This window comes from Amborella trichopoda, chromosome 13, assembly GCF_054954075.1.
Source record: "Amborella trichopoda isolate Santa Cruz 75 chromosome 13, AtrichopodaSantaCruz75HAP2 v2.0, whole genome shotgun sequence".
Lineage (NCBI taxonomy): Eukaryota > Viridiplantae > Streptophyta > Magnoliopsida > Amborellales > Amborellaceae > Amborella > Amborella trichopoda.
In genome coordinates this window covers 479345-496716 of record NC_142348.1, presented here as the reverse complement: position 1 = coordinate 496716, position 17372 = coordinate 479345, and the positions used below count along the sequence as shown (strand labels likewise).

Genomic DNA, 17372 nt, shown 5'->3' with positions numbered 1-17372 from the left:
GTGAAAAGAAAAACCTTCGGCCCCAAGTGCTTTGTGGTGCAAAAGAAAACTTGTGGTCAGTCGGGCCAAATATTGCTTCGCGTAAAAGAAATGCCGTATAATAAAACCTCTAGGCCCAAAGTGTTGTGCTCTACAAAATAAAACCTCTTGCCCAGTGCCACGCAAAAGAAAACATCTCGACGACGGCCCAAGTGCCACACAAAAGAAATCATCCCAACGAAAGGGCCAAGCAAAAAAAACCTTCCAAAACTTGAGGGGAGTCTTAAAGATAATAATAGAACAACAAGTGGGAGTATTAAAGATATGAGGAGACCAAGTCGAATTACTTGATCATCAAGTTTGTTAAATAGTCTTAAAGATAATAATAAACCAAACAATTGGGAGTATTAAGAGAGAAAGTCAAATTACTTGGTCATTAAAGTTGTTATTTGATGATAAAGCTTCTTATAATTTACTTTTATCTCTTATGATTGATTATGATTGTTATTTATATATAGAAACACATATTTGTGTAATTTTTATCCAAATAGTGAAGATGTAGTTATTGGACTTTGGATCCGTATGACGTAAGCTCTGGCCTGAACCAACGTAAATCTTGTGTTATCTCTTTTCTTCTCTCTCCATTATCTTGTGTTGTCTCTCTTCTCTCTTATTTTATATCTATATATACTTTTTCTTCTCTCCATTATCTTGTGTTATATCTCTTCTCTCTTCTTCTATCTCCATATATACTCCCACTAATTTTAACATAATGGAAAGTCGGGTTGTGTGGGGATGAGAAGAGCACAACGAAAAATACCTTGCCTAGTTACAACAGGGCATTTGAGTGGAAATGAGAGAGAGGTAGAATGTGAGATGGGGGCTTTTGAGTGGAAATGAGAGAGAGGTAGAAAGTGCAACGGGTGGGTAAGAGAGAAGAGAAGGGTTAGAGAAAAGTGAAGTTGTTTACTGCTTGACCTGGTTACCTGACATTCAATTTAGATGCGAATGAGATCCTACGATTGTGGATTGGGGTCTATAGTCTTCAGGTGTGTGAGGGTGTTATAGGAACACGATTTATATATATATATATATATATATATATATATATAAATAATAAAAAAAGCTAAAACAATGTTTTACATTTTTTTTTATTGCTATGGACCTAGCATGGAAATGAATGAATATTAAGAGTGAAGAATAATGGTTTCATCATCTCTGTAGATACAGACATGGTTGTTGGATCTAAGTACCCCACTTTTATCCCATGATTCCTGAAATATTCCATATTTTCTGCCCATGGAGTAAGTGCCTCCCGAAGGACTATGGCATTTTTTATTTCGCGAAAAAAAGAAAGTTGGCTACTTCAATTCAAGGGAAAAAGAACCAAGAACATGGTGAAAAACTTTAAATAGCAGATGAAAAGAGGGGGAATCGAAATTCAGGGGGAAAAGAATAAAGAAAATGGTGAAAAACTGCAAATAGCAGATGAAAAGATGAGGATATATCGAAATTCAGGGGAAAAAGAACAAAGAAAATGGTGAAAAACTGCAGTAGCAGATGTAAAGAGGAGGGAAATTTAGGAGATCTCTCTCTCTGAAATTTGAGAGATCTCTCTCTCTAAAATTTGAGAGATCTCTCTCTCTAGAGATCTCTCTCTCTAAAATCACCATTCCGAGACTGTAAGTGGAAAAAGCCGTCTCTCTCTCTTGAGCGCAAAGAATGGTACTTCATCTTGTGATTCTTCGATCCCCTATTATTCACCTCTATTACCAACAAATCACTCTTATTTTTTCCTGCAAAAGTTCCCTTTTCAAAGCTATTAGTACTCTCTGCAAAAAACCATGTTCAAAACTCTCATTGCTTTCTCTAACATCTCAAAAAATCCATTTACAAAATCACCTCTCACTGCTTTATCTCGCGTAATCTCTACAAAACCATGGCTAAAAGCTCTCTCTACTTTCTCTCACTTCCCCCCACCGTTTGCTCAACACAGCGAGGGGGGTTTTCCTGATAACCCACCAGATATTGTGAGAAGAATGTGTCATGTAGTTTATAAAACCTATGAAGAAGGGGACAAAAGGCTTTGTTCTGTGCCTCTTCTCTCTCCTAAACTGAGTCCAGAACAAGCAGTTACGGTAATATTCATGCTTTCAGAGAAAGGGGGTTCCATGATGGCCTTGAGCTTCTTCTATTGGGCCATTGGGCACCAAGAATTCATGCTCCATTTGCGCCTGTACATAACAATGGCTGCCTCTTTAATAACTACTGGTAATTTAGAGAGAGCCCAAGAAGTTATGAGGTGTATGGTTAGTAATTTTGGGAGTGCAGGGAAGATGAAAGACGCCATAGACATGGTTATTGAGATGCGGAACCAAGGTCTTCCTCTCAATCTACACACCATGAATTGGATTCTCAAAGTTGCAGATAAATTGGGGTTTGATGATTTGGTCAAATACGCATTCTCAGAGATGAGAGACAATGGGGTCAACCCAACCGTTTGCAGTTTCAAACCCATAATTAGGGTTTACTGCAAGGAAGGGAAGATTGCTGAATTAGAAAACGTTTTAAGAACTATGCAGGAGAACAAGTGCTCCTTAGATGCTGCTTCATTTACCCTAATTGTGAATGCTTACTGTGAAAATGGCCTGGAGGGTCGAGTTTTCAGGCTTTTCGAGAAGGTTCCAGAGATGGGTTTAACCCCAAACGTGATAAACTACACAGCTCTTATCAATGGCCTGTGCATCAGAGGGAGAGTTAAGCAAGCTTTCGAAGTTTTAGAGAGAATGGTTGCCGAGGGCCACAAACCCAATGTTTATACTCACACCACTCTGATCAATGGGCTATGCAAGAAGGGGTGGACAGAGAAAGCCTTTAGATTGTTCCTGAAACTTGTTAGGAGTGAGAGTTACAAGCCCAATGTTCAGACCTATACCTCCATGATAGGGGGTTATTGCAAGGAGAATAAGATGGGTCGAGCCGAAATGCTCTTAGAGAGAATGAGAGAGCAAGGACTGGTTCCAAACACCATGACATATACTACTTTGATTGATGGGTACTGTAAAGGAGGGAATTTCAGCAGTGCTTATAGTTTACTGGAAATTATGGTCCAGGAAGGCTTCGATCCAAATATATCTACCTATAATGCCATAATCAATGGGCTTCTCAAAAAAGGGAAGGCAGGAGAGGCATATAATCTTCTTGAAGCTGGCCTCAAGCGAGGGCTTAAACCTGATCATGTCACCTATACCATACTTATGAGTGAACAATTGAAGAGATCTAACACCAGACTTGCTTTGGCCTTGTTTGGTCGAATGATTGAAGAGGGTTTTCTACCAGATATACACACATACACAATGCTAATCACCTCATTTTGCAAGGAAAGGAAGGTTAAAATTAGTGAGAGAATATTCGATGAAGCTCTTAGGATGGGTTTGGTCCCTAGCAAGGAGACTTATACTTCTATGATAAGTGGATTTTCTAGAGACGGAAACACAAGCTCTGGATTGAAGTTTTTTCAGAAGATGACTGCTAAAGGCTGCTTACCTGATGCAGTCACTTATGGTGCACTCATTAGCGGGCTGTGTAAAGAGTCGCGACTGGAGGAAGCAATCTCTATCTTTCATGCAATGATGGAAAAGGGACTAATTCCATGTGAGGTTACTTGTGTCACCATAGCATACGAGTATTGTGTGAAAAAAGGGGTTGAAGATACCATGGGTGTCTTGGAAAAGTTGGAGAAGAGGTTGTGGTTTCGGGTAGTGAATATTCTTATTAGAAAGCTCTCTAGTGAAAGTCACGTGGATGCTGCAAATGGGTTTTTTCACAAGTTCTTGGATGAAGGTGGAGCACCAAATTCAATCACTTTTGCGGCATTTGCAAATGCATGCTACAGTAGCAACCAATACTCAATTGCATCGCAATTATCATCCAGAATCGCTGCAGTGAGTTCTTAGATGTTAGTCACTAGCACCTAGATTTGAGCTTCCAGTCAGCGGTTGAGCCTAAGAGTTTGTTTCTTCTATGGTTTAAAAGGGCCTGGAACCATTTGTCTCCTTCTTGGGTATTGTCTTTTGCCATGGAAGTTGTCTGCTGCTGACTTTGAGATTATGGCAACCAGTAGCTGCAGACAGAAGATCCATTTTTTAGCTGAAAATAATTTGATTGTAAACATCTACTGTTTTGATTTCCCCTCGTCTACTTCTACATTCTTGTTTGAGTTCTTAAAGGGAAAGAAAAAGAAGGAGAAGAAGCCAGTTAAGTTTTAAATGGATGGATGCTTCGATAGGATGTATTCTGGCCACTGTTGTGCTTTATGCCAGGCCCGTGCTCTTGGGGACCAGCTTGTCATGGGTGTGCTCAGCATTACAGAGGTGATCGTGAACAAGGGCCCCCCTGTTATTCCCCTCATGGTAAGTGGGTAATTGAGATTTACAATTTGGCTCGGTAAAATTGTAAATTGTTAATTGATGCGCTTCTATTTATATTTCATTCATATGTGAGTATTGTGATCGGCATTGCCTTTATTATTTATTGTTGTTATTGATTGTTGTCACTATGATGATGTTTCTCAACAGTAGAATGAATTAAGGAAATGAATCTAGTGCTGCCTTCTTGATGAAGTATGAACGGAGTGAATGACCTCCATATTTCCTTACAGAGTAAAGTGTATACTATATTTGTTTTTCAGCATTAAAAAATAAATGCATGCTCTATTTCTTTTGCAGGATGCATTAATAGATGAACCTTACTAGCTCTCTTTTTATTATTCTATTCCATAGTGTTAGTGATAGCAATCTAATTTCTGAAATGAGATACTTACTCCAACTTAAAATCATACTTACTCCAAACTTAAAATGATTTATTTTGTTATTTCCAGCATACAAGAATATAAAAAATTGGGGCACCATGCAGCTAAGAAGTAGGTAAATAAGAAAATTGGTAAGAAAATTGGTGGACGTGAAAATAATACCAGTAATAAATCGAGTAAAAGATATCCTCTGGAGCTGTTTATTCACTGGGATTTTGTTGAACACAATGACAGGTTTTCACAAATGAATGGTGAAGATTTGAATTAATGACAATATAAATTAAGGATAAAAGAAGGGATATGTTGTCTTTGGCAACAGAAAAAACAATGAATATATTTGGAATACTACAATTATGCATTTATATGTTATTTAAGATGTTATTTTGTTATTCAATCTCAATGTTGTCAAAATTATGAGCCTGCCAGTGATTGAATCTGGTTGCTAAGTTATTTACTAATTCATAAATACCTTCTTCACACTATTATTTGTAGTTTTTGATGCAACTCTTCTTTCTAATAAATTTGATACCTTGGAATCTTAATTAAATGTAGCACAATTACTTTTGCATTTTGTTTCGAGGTGTCCCTGATGATCAATGTTCAAGTATATGTTGAAGTTTTTTGGTGTGCCTTTGCAGGATGATAATGGTGACAGCTGTGAAATGGGTTGATGAGGTTATCCCATCGGCTTTTTTTGAGAAGCGGTTGACTTAATTACTATAACATAAAGTTTACAAAATCCCTGATTCGGCAACCCACAAACGGGGTGCTCAAATATACATAAGGGTTCCAAAGTGCAAGCCTAAAAGAACCAATAGAAAAAAGTCTCTATCAACAGCCCACAAGAGGTAGACTGCAAGCAAAAACAAAAAGCATCTGAGATAGATAAAAAAAGGAAGAGGGGGAAGAAATAGAATGATAAAGAAGGAGAGAGAGGTGTCAGAGATAGGTAGAGGTGGAGCAGATAGAGAGAGATAGAGATTGGTGGGTGGAGATAAAGAAGACGAAAGAGAAAGGTTATCCGTGATTCTCCTTATGCAATCATGGAATAGTTTATGTATTAACACTTTGATGAATACAAAATTGGTTACATCATTCATGGGGATGACCCTTGCCTCATTCCCAATTGGACCGATTCTTATACCCTGCAAGGAGTCTGGTCTGTATAAGCAGATCAAGCAGATGGACGAGGTCTTGAGCATTGATGTCGTTGGTAATAATTCTGTCATGTTTCCTTGCATCATGTGTTAGTTTTTACCTGTGTTTTAAAACGTGGATTGGTGGGGTGGATCATTCACTCATAGATCTGTGTTGGAACGTTGATCCATATCGGATATGAATCGGTCCAAATCGGTGATCCAAAAAATAAATGAAATAAATACACATTAAAATAGGGGTTTATGGAGTGTGGATTTAGAGGGGACCTAAGAAAACATTAGATAAGCTTAAAAAAAAAGGAAAAAAATATTTAAAAGGTTTTTTTTTTTTTGGGAGGGAGGGGGGGGGGGGTGGGGGTTGGTTAGGCTGGGACCGATACCATCCCGGAACTGGTTCGGTCCCTACTGATTCTCATTGGGATCGGCGATCCAGATCAGAAATTGTTGGGTTTTAAAATACTGGCTTTTACCATTTATTTAGTATATATATCACTTAGAAATGCAAGTTTATGGTTTTCATATTGACGTATATCAAGATCTTGCTCATGCAAAGGAATCAATGTTCAATGTTTACACTTTTTATTCATTGTAAAGTGGCAATCCGCGATCAAACCTACAGATACAACATTTATTATAGAATTGCAGTTGAATGGCAATGCATGGATATCTGTGTGTCCACATATTAAATTTCTGATACACCAAATTTGCTATTACAAGCCATGCTCATAGTGTTAAGTGAATTAATCTCCAAACTCTAGATTTGAGCAGTTATTGAATGCATGACAACATAAAACCTAATGCACATGATATTTGTGACTGACATGTGATTCGAAAATTCTATTAGGAAGAGGGCATCTCCATTCACTCCCTGTTTAGTTAACAGTTCGGCCACCTCATTGATGTTTATGAAAGTGTGGTTGAAGGATGTCACGAATGAGTGGCTAAATTCAAGTATCTCATTCATCAGGTTTGTATTCCCATTTGGAAATGTCATCTCTTGGTCCCTCGCAGCAACTTGTAGCTAGGCACCTTCCATTAGAATTCCTTGACAAAAACTAGGATAATACACTGAGGCTTGTCAAAGGGGCACATGGCTTTGACTTGGTGGAGTGGCGAATATGCATTGGACCAGCAAAAACCTTCAATACCTCTGGAGTTTATTCCTGGGAAATATTCTAGGCCAAGTTGGCAAATGCATGTACAATATAAAGAAGCCCCCAATGGCAAATTACTACGAATATTGCCCTTTCTCCCATTTGGTTTCATAACCATCCTCCTATAGAACACTTGAGAAAGGGAGGTTGGTGTGGATGAATCTATGTGGATTACTCACAAAAGAGCCATGAGCTCCTTCTTTGTCGCTGAAGGCAGAACTCGCCATGTTACAGGGGGAGCTGCTCTCGAGGATCAAAAGACCTTGCATGCTACATGGTGAAAAACCAATGGAAGTCCCTAATTGAGTTTTGTTTTCCCTGTGTAGCTTTCCTGTGGATCTGTTTTGGTACATCAGGTCGCATCTCTCGCAGTTAGCCTTCTTGTTGATCCTTTTTGTCATGGTTTGTCAATAACTGAGTCCTGCAATTAGGAACACCTCTAAGCTTATTTGTTTGAGAAATGCTGAACTGTGAACATGCACCCATAAGAATGAAAAACTACCCAAATCGGAGTCAACATCCCCCATAACTTGGATTTGCCCTTTAGGGGGATGATTTGTGTAAACCAATGCATTTTATGTGTTGTCTCTGTGTACTTCGAGAAGTCTTGCTTTTCGATTTAATGGTGTTACACCATTTCTGTGTTGTTATGTGTATAGTTTTATATCTCATGTATCTTTTGTTTCATAACAATGATATGAGGATTTCTGGATAAGTTGTAAAACTTGTTGGACACGGGTATTGCAGGTGAATGTTTTAGCATATGGGATCATGAGTTCAAATTGTGCCATATATTCATTTTTATATACTTAATGCGAGCACCGCTTGAAAATGCATGGTTTGTAGCAGTAGTTGGCAGTTGGACTTCTTGGGTAATTGTCTTTTGCCATACAATTTGTTTGCTGCTGAGTTCTAGGTTATGATGAGCTATAGCTGTACACAACAAATAGTTTTTAGTTGAAATTCACTTGATTGTATAGATCTAAGCCTTGCTTGTTTGATGTCTGTCACTCTTTCATCTTATGGGGGAGCCATATAGAGTCCCTCAGCCTGAAATTCCTCTGTTCAGGTGAACCGGGGCAATATTTAATTAAATAGACCTTCTTGAGTTTCTTCGAAGCAGGCTTGCATGCCAAAATGAGGATGTCTGGGATTGATAAGCTAGAGATACTAACGACAATACTGATTTGGATTGTTTGGCTAAAGTTTGATGGAGCTTCATACTTCGATAGTCATTGTGTAGGACTGATGGTTGGTAAAACCTCATTATCACATACTTTTGATCCCAGAACCAATGTTTCCCACACATGGAAAGAGAATGAATTTTGGTGTATGGTCCAAGGAATTCTAGATGGATCATGGGTTATTTCAGGATAGTTTTTCTAGCATGATAAATGGTTAGAACTTAATAAGACCCCACTTTCGCTGATATTATTATAGGGAAAATATCTCCATATCTCTTATTTTTAGGTTTTATTTATTGATAAACTCAAGGTTTTTAAAAATGTCTTCTAACCCCCTGGCAACTTTAAACATATTTTTTAACCTAAATAAATGTGTAAAATACATGCTCTATCTAAACCCAATCATTTCTCTCTCTTCACTTATATACCTCAAATTTCTCTCTATCTCTCTCTTCATGTGTCTCACTCTCTTTCTCCTCCTGTGTTTTTCCAAACACATCTCTCTCTCTTCTCTCAATAGCCTATCACCTCCATGAAACCTTTCTCTCTCTCTCTTTCTCTCTCTCTCTCTCTAGAAGTTTGAGAAGATGACTTTTAGAAAATACATGCCTTTTTAAATTTGTTTGGCCTAAAAAAACAGGTTTAAATTACCTCAAGGGGAATAAAATCCAAGTTATCTTTTAAAATATTGGGTCTATTGTGAAATGAAACTTAAAAATAAGATATATGAAGATATTTTTTCCAATTTTATAGATCGAGAATCTTCTGGATCAAGCAGACGTTCTTTTTTTTTTAGCCAAGTTCAAATCAAGCAGAGGCCTCTTTATCAATTCATGCATCCTCTTACTCGATTTGGTTTTACCATTCTCTATATTTAGGCTGACTTCTAGCTGTGCTGGATATGCTTGTTGCTCTGAGTTTTCCCACAAGTGCATGTAGGCTTGACTAACCTGGGGATATTCATCTCATTAGTATGCATACCCGATTAATTTTTCTTGAAATTCATTCCTTGGCCAGCATAAAAAGAAAGGAGGAAGAAGAAGAAGACCAGTAGATTTCTTTTTCCATTGTTACAAGAAAATTTGTGAGGACTGACGGAATCTTGAAAGTTGTCAGATTGGTAGCTTTTTATTTTCTGATAATTGGATTTTGGGTGGCTTTAAAAGCCCCTTCAGTGCTTTCGTTTGCTTGTGTTTCTTTTTTGTTTTGCCAATTTGGATCTTGCTATTCACAAAGAAAAAGAAAAAGAAAAAAATAAAAAAGATATAAAGTTTTGTGAAGAGTATATTAAACATATTAATATACAGACTTATTTTTTATAGATAAATTATAAATGACAATAATAGAAATTAAATCATAAACACTCATAATATACCTAAAATTACTATACAATACAAGATATGATATCGCTTTTTCCATATATATTGATTACAATATACACCTTCCATGATAACCTGATATACAATATATACTTTCTTTTCACAAGTTCAACTTAATTTTATATGCATTATGCAAGTCATTACGCTTAGATATTCTTTGTATGTGGAAACCCCTTTGCAGACAGAATTATTAATCTTTTATAATTTTCTGTATAACCATTTCTTTTCTTGATTGAAATCTTTTCGCTTGAATGCATGAGAGTGCAATTAACTGCCATCAGCATGTTCCATGTGTTCCCAGGGAAAGTGAGTGAGAGAGAGACCGCACACGTGAAACGTGAGATAGAAACGTTTCCGTTGCTTTTTTGTTGGACTTTTTGCTATTTTGGATGCCTATTATAAATATTATTAGATTTTCCCTATATTATTAATTCATTGATTGATAAATCAAAATGTGACAAAAATACCCCAAGCCTGTTATAAAACTTACGAAAGCTCATTGCATTAGAGCATGTCATTGACGTACATGTGAGGGTATGCGCCCGCCCCGCCCAAATCCATCTTCTCTCCCTAAAAAACTAAAAAAGCGAGTGTTTCACTTCCCAATTCCATTTTCTCTCACTAAAAAAGCCCTAATCCCTATCTTTAAAATCGCAGGAACCAGTTTCCGGTACCAGGTTCTCCACCTAATTCAAGTACTGGTTTTTGGGGATCTTTCTCTGAGCCATGAAGGCTTCTTTGAAGCTCAGAGAAGGTCAGATGCCTCTGGTTAGGGCAAAGATCCCAGTGAGTGTTCATGGGGTTCCCTTTATTTCGGGAATTGAAGCAGGAGATTCAGAGGAGCTCTCCTTACACCTGAGAACGGCTTGGTCCGCTGGCCCAGCCATTAAAGCCTCTTATAGCCCTAACGATTCATGGAACCCCTTTGGGTTTGTTATCAAATCTGGAATAGGGTTATGGGGCTCGCCTGAGAGGTCCCCGTTGTCCATGGCTGTCGAGTTCAGTTTGTTGGGGAGAGCAAGTCCTAGGTTCACCCTCCAATTCAGGCCTGAATCCGGCGATTTCATGGTCAGGAAGTCGGTCAGGTCCTTCCAGGCCAAGAATCCGGTGGTTTTCAAGCAAAACGGCAGTTTTCAGGTGGGGAACGGTGGATTTCAGGTGGAGGCAGAGAGGGACAAGGAGAAGGAGAACATCAATGGTGGTTTTCCTGATATTAAGGAGGTGGTTTCAGGGGTCAATTTGAATGTGAGGAGCGGGTTCCCTCTGAGAAAACACGCGGCTTTGAAGCTCAGATGGGGTGTAAATTTTCCAGCAAAAAGGAAGAGTTTCCAGCAAGAAGTGGGCGGAAATGGGCTCCCTTACCTGACAGTGGATAAGATTAGTGTGGAGTCAGTGAATGAGGAGGAGGAGGAGGGGAGGGCGAGGGAATATTGCGGCAGTTGGTTTGGTTTTCCGGCGCCGGAAAAGGAGGTGGAATTTGTGAAGGGCATGTGCTTTGTTATGAGGAGCGAGGTGGAAGGGTTGAAGAGAGAGAACGGGGCGATGAGAGAGAGTATTGAGGAGATGAGGAGGTTTGTTGGTGGCGGTAGCAATGAGAATAAGAAATTGGGAATGGGGGGTGAAGGGGAGGAGAGATTGAGGAAGAGAGGAGAGGAAGGGGTTAGAGCAGGGAAGAAGACGACTGGTGATGTGAGTGAAGAGTTGAAGAAGGCCATCAAAGGGGCTTCCGGTCTCTGATCTCCCAAGTTTATCAAGGGGCTTGGCTTGCTTCTGGTCTCCGATCTCCATTGCCTCATGTCGCTCTCTTTGATTTTGAATCAGAGGAGCTCTTGTTTTTTTTTTTTTTTGTCAAGGTTTGTTGAACATAAAGAATGGTCCTATTTGCTTCCATTATAACTTCATCATCATTGTCAAAACTTTTTCCAATTCTTCCAGTATTATTTCATTTCGGATATTATCAATTATCCCATAGGACCCTCCCATATAAATTATTTACCCATATAAATTATTTAATATTTACTGTGTGCGCTTGATTTATGATACATGATCATGAGTTAAATGGTATCAAATTTGAAATGGTTGATGGGTATTGCAATAAATTTCTCATGAAATTTTCTGAAAGTTTTTAAGGTGGGAGAAGTGTCGTCCCTCGGGCCACACCAAAAATTAAAAATATTACTTGTAAACAAAATATACTATATTTAATATATCTTACAACCCGGGAGATCCCTTCCATCAATTTTTTACCTAAATAATCACCAAAATAACACCTTGTCCAAACTTTTATTCTCTCGAAATTCCAGCACCTTCTAAAACCCAAAATTACAGATAAATTCCCCACTACGTCTTATCTTTCTCCACTCACTCTCTCTCAAAATTATCTATCACATTTTCCCTAAAACTTAATCCCACTCTACTTTTCATCTCTGAAATTCCTTAAAACCTCTACCACCTACAGAACCAATTCAATTTTGCAGATCTCTGCAACTTAGGACCTTCCACATGGCGCCATTTTCATTCCTTTTGTCAATTTTGATGGAAAATAGTTTAATACAATAAATTGGAAACTAAGATACCATCGTTTGGGGAATCCGGTGGAAAAGCATGGCGAAGAAAATCATTAAAAGAAATAAATGGGGAGATAATGCAGTGGCTTGAATATTGTAATTGCAAGTTCATCTGAAAGATAGATGGCTAATGCTCTACAGGAATATAAACATCTCCATTGACTCTCAGCTTCAAAGGTTCAACTTCAAAAATAACAGAAAAGCATTCTCAAAAAGGACGGAAAAACCATTAACGAGGAGTTAACCCACCGGAATCCCATGATCCGCTGTATTTTCACCGGAATGACTCCAAAACCGCCATATTTGCCAGAATCCGACTATCTCGCCACTGCCAATCTGGCGTAGTTCACTGAAACTAGTCAACAAATACTTGGGCAAAAACTAAACCCTAGAAATCCATAACCTCAACAGCTAATTATAGCACAACCAGAGTCCCAAAAAAAATAAAAAAACCTGCAACTTCCCACTCACTTCTGTTTCTTGCTTCAAAAATGAAGCAAAATCCTTTTTCTTCTGGTAATCAAATCCCTGTTAGAGAGAGAGAAATAGGGAGACAGAGGAGAAAGGGACGATACGTTGGGTTTTAGAGAGATTTGCAAATTATTTAATTTATATTTTTTTATATTTTTTTATACAATTAAATAAAAATTTAATATTATTTTTTATAAAAAATTATATTTTTTTTCGTGTTCTCATCAAGTCAAACCTAATAAAAATATATAAAAAATAATAATTTACAAAAAAATAACTAAAATACTTCGAAAACATTTTGGGGGTATTTTGGTCAATTTATTTCATGAAAAATATTTTTTTGGTATTTTTCGAAGATTCACATATTTTTTATGTACACATGTTCCAAATTTCAAATGATTTAGATTTGCAAAAAAAAAATTAAAATTCAAATATTACTAGACATCAGTGATCGTCAGATCGGCCCAGATTCAATCTGGACCGTTGAGCTCATTTTTTCCAATGAGCTAGTGGAGCAACGGTTGCAACAACTTTCAAAAACCATATTATGGCCATTTGTTTGAACCAAATTTTGAAATATACAATATTTTCATTCTAATGAACAATCACAAAAATAAATAAATAAATAAAATTGAAAACATGACTTATAAAGTATTTATTTAGCCCAATTAACATAGGTCGTTCATTTTGGTGAGATACTTAGATTTAAGCCAGGATTGTTTCATTTTCAATCTTTTTGGATGACTTTATTGTCATTAGATGAACAATATTACAAAAGAAAAAAATGATTTTGAGTTTATAAAAGCTATGATCTTGAAATTCACCAAATGAATTGTCTAGATTCATATTTGGTAGGGATTCATTTTGACCATATCTAAGATTCAAATTGTTTTTTTTTTTTTTTTGGATTGATAATTGAGATGAAGAGTGTGTGTACCAAATTTTGGGTCATATAAATAACACAAACATGATTTTTTAGAAGTGTCGTTGCGTTATAGTATGTTGCAACCGTGCATGAAATCATTGTATTTATATATATATATATATATATATATATATATATATATATATATATATATATATATAAACTGTTAAGAGTAAAAGTTACAATATTACTGTAGAAACCTAGTTAAATTTACATCTAAGAAGTTGGTACGAGAATTAAGACAAGAGACGAAAGGAAAAGTCTAGGCAAAGTACCCGCCAAGGCCAGGAAGAGCCGCTTAGGGGAACACGCTGGACCCATGATCGTCCAGATTGTCATTATCTGCAACCTATAGATGGCAAATTTAATTAGGAATCTTAAAGGTAGTACTGCAACTCAATCTCAGACATTAAGAGTTAAAAATAAAGAAGAGATTATTATTAATGATATTGAAAATCATATCCAAAATTGGAATATTCCTAAGGTACCAATAAAATATATTTATCACAAAGGATCATTTAAATTCAAATTAGGTTATGTTATAAAAACAGTAGAAGAAAGTCTATCTGTAACTCAGAACCAAGAAGACTTTCAATTATTATCAAGAAAAATTATTGAAAAACATAAAGAGAATAATTATAAATATTTGCACATTGGGTTAATCCAAATAGCTATTAAACCTTTAACCCGACTAGGGTTAAACACCTCAGTGCTTGTATGCCTAAGAGATACAAGACACAATAACTTCTCAGATTCACTCCTAGGCATGGTAGAATCTCGCCTATGTAGTTGACCGATATATTTTAATTGCTTTCCAAATTTTTCTGTTTCTTTAACAGATCCAAACATATTAGATATATTATCTATAAATTTGAAAACTCATGGATTTAACATGATACATGGTTATCATAATTTAGCAATAGTATACAGAATTTATTATAAGGTGATTTCTAATATTATGCAGGCTGATAAAAAAGATCAAACTATATTATTTCAAACAAATATAGAAAAATCAAATACAATTATACCAAAAATAATTACTTGGTCCGATATTATTCTACCTCAATCATGGGCATTACAACATGCAAACCAACCTCAAGAAGCACCTAGAAATAATATTCCAAACCAAATATTGAAATAAAATTCCAACAGTCTATAGTCAATGATGATATAGATATTACTAGGAAAAGAAATAAAAAACCACTAATACCTGCTCGAAAATCTTGTCATACTACTCCTGATGTTATCATACTTCCTTCTACTTCACAACTTACACCATCTTCAGACTTCCAATTACAAGGAGTAAAAAGAACAGCTGATCATGTAGTCATTCCTACATATACATCTGAACCAGACATTGAGGAATTTCAAATACTTACATTACAAATAGAAGATGATATAGAAGAAGAGATAAATACTAATAATGCATATGATGATGCATATATAGCAACATATTTAGCTGCTAAATTAGAACGAAAAAAGAAAAAAATTAATATAGATTATCTTAAAAAAGATTATCTTTCTTTAGAAAATCAAGGTATTAGGGAATGGTATCTTCAAACCTTCCAACCTAGGTTAATAAATTTATTTCATAAAAAATATAATAAATTTCTCAAAAAAGAAAGAGAAACAAAATGATTTTTTATATGGTTACAAGAAATATGCATTCAATATAAAATAAACATTCATCCATTTGATAATCTTCAAACCTTAGAAGAAAAAACATACATTAGCACGGATGGTACTGCTACTGCTAGTACACACCCTCCTGAAAAAAGTATAATATTCAAATGAGTAACCCCATCAAGTAAAGGAGAACCACCATAATCTCTATATGATATAATTGTCACATCATATAAAGTCCTACCTAAAGAAATAAGTAAAAAACAAGAACTTATTCCCCATATTGTGGAACAAAACAATTATACTAATTTATATATGCAGTCTTTAGGAAAACAAGCAGAACGTATAAAAAGATTAGTTTCTAAGGAAGTAACTCCTTCTCTTTCTAAAGCAGTTCTGTTCAAACCACATCCAGAACTTAATAAAAATAAATTTCATATTGGTGAAAATAATAAAACCTTAATGGATCAGTTAATAGCCAAATTAACTCAATTAGATATTAAAGGAATTCCTTCTCCCAAACTCAGTATTCATATACCAAATATCTCTGTTCCTTTACCAGAATCTTCAGATAAAGGAAAATCAAAAATACCAAAGCATGAAACAATGATGCTCCAAGAAGTAGAACCAGTTATAGAAGACACCATACAAAACCAATAAAATGCTTTTATGGATACTACACCTATTGATATAAACAGAATAGCCTATGGTAAAACATGAAAATCAATTACAACTTTACCATATTATAAAAGACCTACACCTGTTGATGTCCAGCTTGAAGAATATGTCATCCAACAAGTTGTTTCCTATTCAGGAAGATCAATAGTTAATTGGACAATAGACTGTTTATCTGAATTAAAAATATTAGATGTCATGAGACATATGACTATGTTTGCCTCTGCAAACAAAATGGCAGGCAATCCAGACCAAGAGGTTGCTAAAGCAATAGTCAATGGATTTACTGGTTGGTTAAGAGGATGGTGGGATTTTTATGTAAATGATGAAACTAAAAATAGAATCCTTACCAATACAAGACAATGGACCGCCAGAAATGAGCAAAATCAAGAAATAATTTATATTGAAAGTGATGCAGTAAACACCTTAATATATACCATCACATTACATTTTGTAGGAAGTACTGCTTTATTAGCAGCAAGATCAGAAGATCTGCTATCCAATCTTCGTTGTCCTACATTATCCCATTATAAATGGTATAAAGATGTTTTTTTCTCAAGATTATTAATACGAGAAGATTGTCAATTAGACCATTGGAAAGAAAAATTTATTGTTGGTCTACCCTATTTATTTGCAGAAAAAGTCAAAGATAGATTGAGAAAGAAACATAATGGAATTATAGTATACTCAGCATATACACTTGGAGAACTTTTAGCAGAAATATGTGCTGAAGGATTAGCTTTATGCACTGATCTTAAATTCAAAAGACAGTTAGGTAAACAGCAAATTACCAAGCGTAAAGAACTTGGTGATTTCTGTGAACAATTTGGATATCATATAGATAGAAAAAATAACCCTGAAAAGTTGTATAAGAAAAAGAAAAAATATAAAAAAGACAAATATAAATCCAAATCCAATAAAGTACATAAACAATATAAAAAGTCTAAACAGAAATTTATAAACAAATTTTCTCCAAATACAAAAAATAAAAAGAAACTTCCAGTATGTTATACATGTGGAAAAGTTGGTCATTATAAACACCAATGCAAATTAAAAAAGAAAATAGAATCATTACACTTAGATGACTAAATCAAAACAAAATTATATAACATAATCAATTAATGCTTCTGTCTGTAATAATCACCAATGTATTAATACACCATTTATTATGGTCAAAGGACTAAGCCAAGCAGTTATACTTGGAGTCCCGTTTCTTACACTTCTATATCCTTTATCAATCGATCAAACAGGAATATATTCAAATTATCAAAATGTACCAACACACTTTGACTTTATTCATAAACCAAAATTAAAAGAAATCAATAATGTCAAAAGCCAGTTACATAATAAAGAAAAATTTCTTTGTACTCTAAAACAATAAATTAAATGTAAACATATAGAAGAACAAATACAGGATTTTTTGATCCAACAAACGATTCAATCAATTC

General features: G+C 35.6%; 2 protein-coding genes across 3 annotated transcripts; both read left to right on the top strand.

Moving 5' to 3' along the window:
- Positions 1 to 1161: 1161 nt before the first annotated feature.
- On the top strand, positions 1162 to 11579 carry LOC18437408 (Pentatricopeptide repeat (PPR-like) superfamily protein). 2 transcript variants are annotated; one of them, XM_020669175.2, is made up of 3 exons: positions 1162 to 4391; positions 5428 to 6002; positions 10321 to 11579. In XM_020669175.2, the coding sequence occupies exon 1, from the start codon at positions 1824 to 1826 to the stop codon at positions 3933 to 3935; it is 2112 nt and encodes a 703-aa protein (XP_020524834.2). In that variant the 5' UTR covers positions 1162 to 1823; the 3' UTR covers positions 3936 to 4391; positions 5428 to 6002; positions 10321 to 11579. The 2 variants fall into 2 exon arrangements, with proteins under 2 accessions (XP_020524834.2, XP_020524835.2); XM_020669176.2 differs by lacking the exon at positions 5428 to 6002 and having other exon boundaries at positions 1204 to 4391.
- Positions 9416 to 11579, top strand: LOC148778926 (uncharacterized). The gene has a single exon (XM_088856064.1). It carries the CDS (start codon positions 10390 to 10392, stop codon positions 11398 to 11400), a length of 1011 nt encoding a protein of 336 aa, XP_088712190.1. The 5' UTR covers positions 9416 to 10389; the 3' UTR covers positions 11401 to 11579.
- Positions 11580 to 17372: the final 5793 nt, after the last annotated feature.